The sequence below is a fragment of the Petaurus breviceps genome, unplaced genomic scaffold (genome assembly GCF_028583685.1).
Source record: "Petaurus breviceps papuanus isolate PSGF00001 unplaced genomic scaffold, PetGlider_PUasm1.0 64, whole genome shotgun sequence".
Classification (NCBI taxonomy): domain Eukaryota; kingdom Metazoa; phylum Chordata; class Mammalia; order Diprotodontia; family Petauridae; genus Petaurus; species Petaurus breviceps.
Window position 1 is genome coordinate 7878483 of NW_027186428.1, and position 11478 is coordinate 7889960.

The window sequence follows — 11478 nt, forward strand, 5'->3', positions numbered from 1 at the left end:
GAAGGAAGGAAGGAAGGAAGGAAGGAAGGAAGGAAGGAAGGAAGGAGGGAAGGAAGGGAGGGAGGGAGGGAAGGAAGGAGGGAGGGAAGGAGGGAGGGAAGGAGGGAGGGAAGGAGGGAAGGAAGGAAGGAAGGAAGGAAGGAAGGAAGGAAGGAAGGAAGGAAGGAAGGAAGGAAGGAGGGAGGGAGGGAAGGAGGGAGGGAAGGAAGGAGAGATGGAAGGAAGGAGGGAAGGAAGGAGGGAGGGAAGGAAGGAGGGAGGGAGGGAGGGAGAGAAGGAGGGAAGGAAGGATAAAAGCATTTATTAAGCATCACCTATGTGCCAGGCATCAAATCATTGTAAAGGCCTCACAGTGTGACTTGCCCAGGGTCATACATCTAGTAAGTGTCTGAGGTTGGATTTGAATTGAGGTCTTTCTGACTCCAGGCTCTATGGATTATACCCAAAGAAGCCACCTAGCTGATTCTTTCTTAAGTGGGGGTGGATGGGGATGACATTTACATATACAAATACATTGGACAGAGAAAACACAGAAAGCTAGAGGGGTTGGGACAGGTTTCCAATAGGATGTAGTCAAACCTCAGTTGAGGAAACTGAAAGGAAACAAAAAACTATTTTTTTGGAGGGGGAAAGCCAAGGCAGTTGGGGTTAAGTGACTTGCCCAAGGTCAAACAGCTAGTTAAGTGTCAAGTGTCTGATGCCAAATTTGAACTCAGGTCCTCCTGATTCCACTGCCCTAGGAAACTAAAAATTCTAAACAGTGTAAGTTAGGAGGGAGTGTATTCCAGTAAAGAGGATCAGCTCATGCAAAGGTTTAGAGATGGAAGGTGGAATTCTGATTTGGGGAGCAGTACAAAGGCCAATTGGGTGAGAATGGAAGGTGCATAAAGGGGAGCAATGTGAAATATGTCTGGAAAAGTAGGCAGGCCCCCCCCAAAAAAAGAGTGTGAAGGGCTTTAAATGCAAAGGTGAAGAACTTGTTTTATTCCAAAGTACTAGGGAGTCACTGAAAAATCTTCAGCTGGGGCAGACCTCTGCTTTCAGGAAAATTATTCTGGCAGCTACTTGGATGATAGATTGGAAAGGTGGAAAGACTGGAAGAAGAGAGACCAATTAGAGATTGTAGCAATAGACTAGATGAGAGAGGGTCCAAAATACTGGTAGCTTTGTAGGTGGATCAACCGCTTCCTACATGTTCAATCAACTCATCACCAGTATTTACTGAGGATCTAGTGGGATTTTCAGCTTGGTGCCCTGAAATTGTGCTAGGAGGGAGTCTGACATGAGCCTCTCCCAGCCTGGAGGAACTCTGTCTAGGAAGATAAGAAAATTCCCCAAATGGGTCTTGAAGTGGTTGGATTAGAGACCCTCCAGGGTCCCTCTGATCCTCTGATTCAAAGTGACACCCCAGATCCCAACAAACAGCAAGCATTTATTAAATGTCTACTGTGTACCCATGGAACAACTAGAGAAGAGGCCTGAGGAAGATGGAAACACTGACAACCCGGTCACTGACAGAATGTGGCCAGTGCCCTGGTCCTGCCACAGAATCATTAGATCTCATTCCTCTCTTTTCAGTTCTTTATTTTCCGATTCTTCAACAAGGAAAGAAAAATGGAATGGGAGCTGGAGCACTGGGTGGTAGCTCATATTTGTCTTTCCTCCCCTCTGTAGCTTTTTCTTAGTCCAGAACTATGATTTCATTGGTAGAGAAGACTCCCAGGGAGGAAATTCCTCCTACCAAGGCAGAAGGCAACCTGTTCTGCAACTTATAATCTTAGAAAGTTGCCCAAGGCACTGGGAGCTTCAATGATTTGACCAGAGTCCTACAGGTAGTATGTGTAAGAGGCAGGACTAGAACCCAGGCCTTCTTCACAACTCTGAAGGCTAGTTTATTATTATTATTAAATTATATATTTATCTGTTATGTACTGATGCCTCTCCTGAATCTTTTTTTCCCCCTGAGGCAATTGGGTTAAGTGACTTATCCAGGGTCACACAGGTAGTGCATGTCTGAGGCTGGATTTGAACTCAGGTCCTCCTGTCTCTAGGGCCAATGCTCTATCCACTGTGCTACCCAGATGCTCCCCAAACTCTTAACATTGAGGGGGTTGCCACAGCTGAGCATAGGTGTTTATCCCCCAAGCCCAGATGCCTGGGAGGGCCACCTGGACTGGATCAAGCTGTGCTAGAGAGACACTGGGGCTGGGCCTAGGTATGTTAGATAGGAACAATAGAACAAAGAAAAGTAAGTGTATGCTTAGCACTGACTTAAATCTACTTTAGATTAGAGTCTATAAAATATTTTTTGACCAGGAATGGAAGCCACACCTTCTTTCCTTCCTTTGTTCTTTATAACTGATGTTCTTCTGAGAAAAAGGTTTGGCTATTGTGCCTTAGTTTCCCCCACCTGAAAAAAATGGGAATACTGATGGGGAAAAGAGCTAAAGACTTTACTAAGGTCCCCTTTGGAGATACCCACTGTTGGTCAAGACAGGGTAGTCTCACCTGGAAGAGGGAGGGACACCTGGGACCCAGCAATATAAGGTACAAACTTATCAGAAGACTGTCAAGGAACCAGGAGTAGCCAATTCAAGGGGAAAGTCTCAGCAAGACACTTCAGGTCCCAGCTTCCAGGCCTCAAGAACTTTGAGAGAAATGATGAAATGGAAAAAATGGTGAATTCTTACTCCCTGTGTGGCCTTGGGAGAATCACTTCTCTCTGGGCCTCAGTTTCCTTTTCTGTACAATGAGAGGATTGGACTACAGAAGTTCTCACTTCTCTCCCAGCTTTAAATAAATTCTACTATTTGACCTGGGTCTGGCCATTACCTACACCCACCCAGAGGAACTAAACACAAGACTCTCCCATCCTGGCCACACCCTGTCTCCAGGGTCTGCTTTCTGAAAAACCCTGGTATGGATAGACTCCCCCTCACCCCTAGTGCAGCTGATTTACACTTTCCCATCTGTGTAATGGGTAAGCTCTCTCTGATGTGGGTTGAAATCCTTGAGACAATTAAAGGCCTGAACATCTGACCAGCTTCCTCCCTGAGTAACTGTGTGCTGAGACAGAGCTCAACATTCCACTAATGTTAGTAAATTGTCTGCTTCAAGAGCCACTTCACTATTTTGGTAGTCTAGCAACACCCACCCTGCGCCAAACCCTAAATCCTTCCTGGTCCCAGCAAGCACATGTGTATATCCAGCACCAGGAGCCACGATAAAGCCACAGCCCACATGCCTTTGGAAAGCAGTTCTGCCGTCAGCCGTTCTATTAAAGGACATAAGGGTTACACAGATCCTAGAAACTGCCCCATTTGCTAGTGACTCCCCCCACAATCTTCCAGTGCTGGGCCTTCTTCTAGGAAACAAATGAGTAGTCTGAAGCAGACAATACTCCCAAAGTATTATTATTCATTTCTCAGTCCATATATGGCCACTTACGATGGGCAGTGTCTCACACTGAAGTATAAACTCAGTGTTTGGCTGACCTCAGCTGCTTGTAACACAGGCAAGGACAATTTAAATTAAACTTACTACTGGGACAAACAAAGTGCTGGAGATCTCATTAGTTTGTTAACTTTAACAGAGCAGAGAATATTTAAGACCCTGGAGACAACCTAATCCAATTCCCTCACTTGACAGAAAAGGAAACTGAGGTCCAGAAGAAAGGTTACCCAGTTAGTCAGAACTTGATTTGAATCCAGGTATTTGGATTCAATGCTCTTGGATTCAATTCAGTGCTCTTCTCATAAAACCATGCTGTATTCCTCCTACACTACTACCTACTTGCTTCCTGCCCCCTATTTCAGGCTTGACCAGAGACAGTGGTTTTCTAATGATCTACACACTGTAAACCTAAACACCAAACAGATCAAAGCTTAATGCTGTGTAATTATAATGACCAAGCTTAGGTCTGAGAAAAGTTGAGAAAATACATCTCCCCTTGGTCTTAGGACCATCTCACTGATTTCCACTCTGCCATGAGTGACAAGTGGAGGAATGAATGGGCTGAACCAGGAGGTGGTCTGAGTAAGGTCACAGGAGCACAGATGTGGAATTCCAGGTCCCTAGTCACACCTGGTTTAGGCCTTCTGGGTCTTACCCTATCAAAGGTGTCACCTCATCAAGGACAGATCCAGCTACCACCTCACATCCAGAGCTCTTCTCCCTACCATAAGTTGAGTCTCAACATTCAAATCCTTCCTGCCACAAAACATTCTCTTTTTTAATGCAAGATCTCCCTACCTGAAATCAGTTCACTTAATTACAAACCAATGGACCCTCCTGACATTCCAGACTGTTTTTTTTCTCTATGATTGGGTGTAACACTTATAAGTCATATCCACTCTTATTGGTTAAAAAAAAAAAAAGATACCTCCCTGTGCTGCAGAAGTGAGGGACAATGGAAATGGAATACTGCATATAGTGTCAGACAAGGTTGGTATGTGTGTGGGTGTGTGTGACTGTCTGTGGGTGTGTTTCCTCTTTCATTTTAAATCTTGATTGCTGGATATTTGAAGGGGAAGGGTACATTTGGAAATAGTGATGTAAAAACAAAATATCAACAAAAACAAGATTTTTAAAGACAATTGAGCTAGATTTTTGAAGGCTTCCGAGTACCATGAAGTTTTTTTTTTATATATTTTCATGGATTTTTAAAGTGAAATAGCTTCTTCCAATCCAACTTCATTCAATGGGGCAAATTCCATAGACCATACCAGAATGGGAGCCCTCTAGGCCTTGCATCCCCCAACGCAAGCAGTCTGTGAAATTCCTTAGCTTAAATGTTGATGCCTGGAAGGCCAAGGACTCCCCCATGGGCATATCTAGTTTATGTTGTTTTAACAGATGTCGGTGTTCCTCAGCTCACTCTGCATGAGTGGCTAGTCAAACCCCATCAGCTGCCTTGAAATACCCCCCTCCCCCCATAGACCTTTCTGTTAAAGGAGACCAAAGGACCCAGATAAGTACAAGCACAACAAGCAGCTTCTGTTTCCAAACTGCACTTTCTGGCCCAGTCAGGGGACCCTCACTCAGGCACTCTGGAGTCCTGTACTCTTTGGCCAGTGTACATTTCATGAACAATCTCCTGTTTATAGAAAAAGGAAAACTCCATCCTTTCACAGCTGGGTTTTCTCGTGAGCCTGATGGCAGTTTTATGGGCCATTTTATCCCCACTGTTCCAAAGGATTAGATGTCTACAGAGCTCCAAGGACACAGGATTTTCCCAAAGACAAAAACTCTCTACAGTCATCTCCAGCTCTGGGCCAGAGTCCAGTCTTGCTCAGAAACTAGGCAAACACTGCCTCCTCCCCACTGCCAGCTCCTAAGGTCAGTGAAGTTGATTAAACAGGAGCTGACATGGAGATGTGAACATCTTCCGCAAATGTGTGACCTGCTCCTGCCCTCCAGAGCAGCTGGGGGTGGGTGGTGGGGTGGAACTGGGGGAGGGGGAGGGATGTAAGTTCTCTTCTGAGCAGTTGTTCACATTGAACTGGGTAGGAGAGGAGGAGGCTTCAGGTTTCCCACTGCCCTCCGCCCCCTCCAGACATGTAGAGCCACAGCATCGTCTCCACCAGGACAAGCCCAATCCTAACCCTCCACAAATGTATTAAAATACCTATTATGCACACTTTGTGTTAGGCACTGGAGATCAAAGAAAATGAAAAAAAAAATCACCCCAGCCTCTAAGGAACTGGGGGAGTGGGAAGGAAAAAGTTTAAATACCAAGTGATTTTTAAAACTTGTTTGTAGCAAAGGATTTCAGGGCATGGACCTATGGATTATAGGCCCAGTTTTCTTTTGTATCTCCACTATGCTATGGAAAATACGATTCAAGCCAGTCTGAAAGATGCCCACTACGTTAGACGATCACCTGTTGCCAAGGCTGCTGGCTACTTCTATGTTTCTAGCAAGCAACCCCAGGGAGGGGTCCCTTGGCTCCGAGTCTTGTCTCCCCATAGGTCTATGAGTTCCTAAACAATCGGGTCCCTTTCTCTGTCTCCTTTCTACCACCTAGCAGAGGACGCTAGTTGAATGGCTGGGTGGTAAGATTCTTCTAAGACCCAAGATTGATAGTGTGAGGGGAAGGTAAGGCTGTCTGTTCCTTGCGAGAAACAAACTGCCAGCAGACCTCACCCGCCAAGGGCATATTCCTCATCACTTCTCCCCCGGAGTCCTGGAGAGGTCAGGGGAGTGCGGGATGAAAGGGATGTAGAAAAATCCTAAACCCAGCCAAACCCACTCCCGGACCGGAGCCTGGAGCTTTAGGGAGGGTGCTCCTGTGACCCTCGAGGACCTCAAAGACCGCAAGGAGCGTCAGTGTCAGCTGCACAAGGAGTCCAGCTTGGTTAGGGCCACAGAGAGTTGTGACTCCTTTGATCCAATAACACTGCTTTGGAAGGGCACACAATGAGAGCTCAAAGTGGGTTCTGCCGGCGTAATGCTACAAAGGGCTGGGGGTGGGGGATGCTGCCGACCTTCCTGGCCCTGCAGGGCTGGAGGGTTCGGCTGGCTCCCGGGCGGGGAGCAGCGCTGAGCAGTGAGCGCCTGAAGCATCGCGCCCAGCGCGCTGTCTCAAAGTTCCGCAGCCAGACGCGACGAAGACCACCGACCCGCGCCTCCTTCCCCCAGCCAGGCACTAACGGGGCAGACACCTAGGAAGAGGCTTTTTCAGGCTAGGGGCTCAGGGACCAGAGATGGGCACTGCCAGTTTTAGCCCCAGTCACAGATCACCACTTTGTGTGCGTCCCCTACCCTCTCTAGGTCTGCGAGAGCCTTTGTGTCGGGACCCCTCCCAGGGATCCCCCTCCCTACGATCCCCCTCCTCGGGATCCCCTCTCGTGGGCCCCGGACTCACCCGGGAGATGGTGAGAGCGGTACTAAAGTCCTTGCCGCCCACCAGGCGGAAGCCCCAGGGTGAGGGGCCCTGGAGAGTGACTGTGTGGGGCATGGCGCCTCCGGGGGCCGGGACACCGGGGGGCAGGACACCAGGGGCCGCCGCCGCGATCCCGCCACTGCCGCAGCTGCCGCTGCTGCCTCCGGGGCCCCTCGGTCGGCTCCGGTGCATCCCCTGCCTGTTCCAGTCCCTCCCCTCTCTCCTCCTCCTCCTTCCCTCTCTCCTCTTTCTTTTCCCTCTCCCCCCTCCTTCCTCTAGACTAGGGAACGCCTCCCTAGCCAGTCACTCCCAAAGCCTAGATCTCAGACTCTGACAGGTCCGACCACGTCCGGGGAAATTTCGGGGAGATTCCCCCTCCCTCTGGGCTAGAAATCAAACTGACGGTGTAGGGAGCCGGCCTTCAGAGCTCCCCGAATTCCCCAGCCCATCCGTCCCAGGACCCACTTCTTTCTCCCTTCCCCGCACCCCATCCCCCTCTCTAGTCCGGGTTCGAAGCACCAGCCCTGGGATGCCTGGGTTGCACACCTACGGAAGGCAAGGTTGAGAGATCCTAGGAGGAAATCCTGGGCACCTCTTGCCTCGCAATTCCCCAGGCAGAGAGTCAAGGACATTTCTGGGACCTGGGGGCGTCCTCACTTCAACGCCCTCGGGGATTGGGATGCAGAAAACCCGAAGCGAAGTAAACCAGAGACCATTTAAAATGTGCATTGATCAGACTTAAGTGGTTTTCTGTCTCCAGGAAAGTATGTGTTTTTGGAAAGCAGGAAATCCAGGGGACAGTGACTAACTCACCACCCACCCGGCTCCCGCCCAGCATATCTGGATGATTAAAGGCCTCTGAGCTGACAGCTACCTTTATTTGCTCTATTCACGCTGCTGCCTCTCCGTTTCTGCCCCCTTTGCCTCCCCAGCCTGCAACTCTGATTTCACTGTTTAGAAGACAAGAGATGTAGCTGATGCCAGATTTTAAGGGAAATTCCCTACGAAGCTTCAGGTTAGAAAATTCACTCTTCCCCAGGGAGTTCCTGGGGCCATTGTGTTCCCCCTACAGGTGCTTTTTGCACCCTAGGTTAGTAGGGCTGGACTCCAGACTGCTCCATACAGTGGTAGGGAAGTTAGGACTGGACAGAAGTCAGGGCTCCAGGATCTTGGGTGGCTGAGACCTCTCTATCCTCCTTGCATAACTGAGAGAGTAGAAATGAGGCAGTTAGGGCTGGCCTGGTCTCAAACTGCTTCTGGTTAAGGGTAGTGGTCATAGGAATAGAGAGGAGGGTATACAGACAGATGTATGCATACATACATATGTATGTATATATAGGAGGCATCTAGGTGATTCAGTGGATAGAGGGCTGGACCTGGAGTCAGGAAGACTGATCAAGTCTGATCCACGGGGTCATGAACAGTCAGACACTACTCAACAATAATACACATGGGTATACATGGCATATATACATACACACATACAAAACACATATATGATTTTGCTGAAATGGAATTGGCTGAACTGATTAAATTCTATTAAATCAGGATTTATTAAGAACCAACTGTGTATCAGGAGTTTTTGCCATAAGGAACTTATATTCTATTAGGCAGAAACAGTTTGTACAGAGAAAATTAGATACAAGAATAGTTTGTGTTAGAACAAATGGTTCCAGGAGCAGGGAAGAAATTACCTTTCTGCTCTTATGGACAGAAGAAGCATTCACAACTAAAATGACAGAGAAGATCATAAAAGTTAAATGGGACAGACAATTTTAACTATCAAAAAGTTAAAAGTTTTTGCGCAAACCTAACGTAGTTAAAAGTAGAAGAGAGACAGTAACTGGGAAAATCTTTAAAGTTTCTCTGATAAAGATCTCCTGTCTTAAACATACAAAGAATTGGTTCAAATTGATAAGACTAAGATCAATTCCCCAAGAGATTAATCTGGCAAAGGATATGAACAAGCAGTTTTCAAAGGAAGAAACCTAAGCTAATTACAGCCATTTGGAAGAAAATTCTCTGTCATTAATAATTAGAGATAAGCAAATTAAAGTAACACTGAAGTCCTACCTCACATGCATCAGATTGGCAAACATGATAAAAGAGGAAAATGACAAACAGGTGGTGGGAAAAACAGTCTCATTGGTGTACAACAGTGCTGCTGTGATGGGTCCAGCTATTCTTGAAAGCAATTTAGTACTATCCCCCCCCAAAGTTATTAATCTATGTATTTACTTTGACCCAACTATACCACAGGAAAAGGACCTAAATGTACAGACATATTTATAGCAGCTCTTTTGGTAGTAAGCCCAAACTAGGAACTAAGGGGGAATTCTATTGGAGAATAGTTCAACAAATTATGATGTAGGGACAGAATATACAGAGAGATGACCATATCCTGGATCTTGCCATCACCCACAAGAGTTCCAATTCCATGTTCATGAAATTCTTTTGATTCTTTTGATCATAATAGTTTATCATTCCATCTTTGGCTCAACCTTACAATGCCTCATCCTCACTATGACCTTTAATCCCTTGACCCCTCAGTTCTTCCCCAGGCCATCAACACTGGCTATACTCTCCTACCTTTCCCATTTTTACCAGTTGGCAAAGCATTTTAACTCTACAATATCCTCTTCTCTCAAAGTTTCTTGTCTTTTATTCTATAGATGATCTTATCCTGCCCCACACCAACTTTAGATTATTCCCACTGCCATGCCTTCTCTCTTACTCATGTACTACTTAAAAAAAAAAAAAACTGGGAAAAAAATCATGAAACAATGCCGAATGGATTCATTAAAAATTTCTGTTACATAATTTCAACTGGTCCCTCACTACAGCAAGGTAATTCTTTTGTATCTCCCTAATTGATTCACTATCCTACTCACCACATCAGTTTGCCAAGCTTTCTTCATCTGTCCTTAAAGCTCCTTGACTCCTTCCCTCCCCCACACTATCAGTTGAAAATCCCTTACAAGCTTCTTACCCATTGCCCCTGGCACTGAATGGGGGGAGGGGAGGGAGAGGCAATACAAAAATAAAAGAGAAATATGCCATAAGGAGCTTACATTCTATTTGGTGGAAATGTTTTGAACATAGAAATTTAGATGCAAGGGCAATGTGTATTAGAACAAGTGTTTTAGAGGACATGATAGAAAGTTAGGGTAGAGTGGTATGGGGCTAACATAGCCCATTCTCTGTAAAACTACTGAGTCCCACAAAAGGAAAGGTCCTGTGTTCTCTATCATTCATTTATCCCAGCTACAATGTCCTAGGCATGACTTTGTCAATCACAGAAGCCAGAATCCTGCCATCCTGTGGAAACAATTCAGAGCGGAAAACTAGAGCCAGACACTTTCTTCTTTCCCCCATTATAAACCTTTCTCCACTACTCTGTTACCCCCTTTCTATGGATTTTGGTTTGTCTCTCCAACTATTCTCTCTGTCTTCCTCCTCTCTTTCTCTCTCAGTCACAGTGGATAGGACACTGGACCTGGAGCAAGGAAGATGAGTTCAAATCTGGCCTCAGAGACTTACTACTTGTGTGACCCTGGACAAGTCATCTAACCTCTGTCTGCCTCAATGTCTCTGAATTCAAAATTAGGATAAGGGTAGCACCTACCTCCCAAGATCAAATAAGATAATATTTGTAAAGTGCTTAGCACACTACTTAACACAGAGTAGGTACATAATAAATGTTTTTTCCTCTTGAAAAAAATTTCTATCTTTTGTTTTATATTATCTTCATTTCTGAACATATCCCCCTTTTTCTATTCAGCAAGCTATTCCTGGTGATAAAAAGTCAAAAGAAAAAAAAGTTAATTAAATTACACATCAACTGACATTGGTAGTATATATTTTGTTCCATACCCATGGTTACCCAACTCTGCAAAGATGGGTATCTTTAACTACTCTTTTTCTTCTTGCTTTTATACTTTTAAAAGTCTCTTCCAATTTCTTTCAGTTCTAATCAATCTCTCATTCAAGAATTGTGTCTCCTTCCCTCTCTTTCCAAGTATGGAAATCTCCACTTCTTTCCCTCAGTCTTCCATTGTCCTGGTCCACCTGGTCCATCTGCACAGAAATCAAAGCTACATCTCTGGTTCAGTTTAAAATCCCAGGAAACCAGAAGGTAAATGGACTCTGAATCTTTTGGGAGGCTGGGGTCCCTTCTTCCCAGGAGGAAGTTCATAGCATCATAGATTTATGTCATATCCTAAAGAATGAATAAGGTCTATGGACTGTTTCACTTTTTGTATGTGCTTTCTTATTGTCTAGCACAATGCAAGATAATAGTTGAATAGCAAATGTTTGTTGAATGATTGGTTTGTTTAAATTGGAAAAGACCTTAGGGTCATCTAGTACATTCCTTTCACTTTATAGGTGAGAAAACCAAGAAAAGTGAACCAACTTGTCCTTGGTCACACACTTACACTAAATCATGATCCAGACTTATCCTAGGAGTGTAGTGCCATGAAATCAACAATCCCCAAGTCTTGATATAGAAGTATGCACAAAGGAAGTGCTCTGAAATCATTTGTTGGCTCTTTATTCCTCCTGAAAACTGCACGAAGTGAAGGAGGCATTATTAA

General features: G+C 45.6%; 1 protein-coding gene across 2 annotated transcripts in view; it reads right to left on the reverse strand.

Moving 5' to 3' along the window:
• Nucleotides 1–7107, reverse strand: part of PDLIM4 (PDZ and LIM domain 4) — a 109886-nt gene extending 102779 nt beyond the window's left edge. Inside the window, exon 1 of one of the 2 annotated variants that reach the window (XM_069103869.1) lies at nt 6866–7107. In XM_069103869.1, the coding sequence (XP_068959970.1) occupies nt 6866–7075 (210 nt within the window). In that variant the 5' untranslated portion in view covers nt 7076–7107. The remainder of the gene's footprint in view (nt 1–6865) is intronic. The other variant, XM_069103868.1, reaches the window with a different exon arrangement.
• Nucleotides 7108–11478: the final 4371 nt, after the last annotated feature.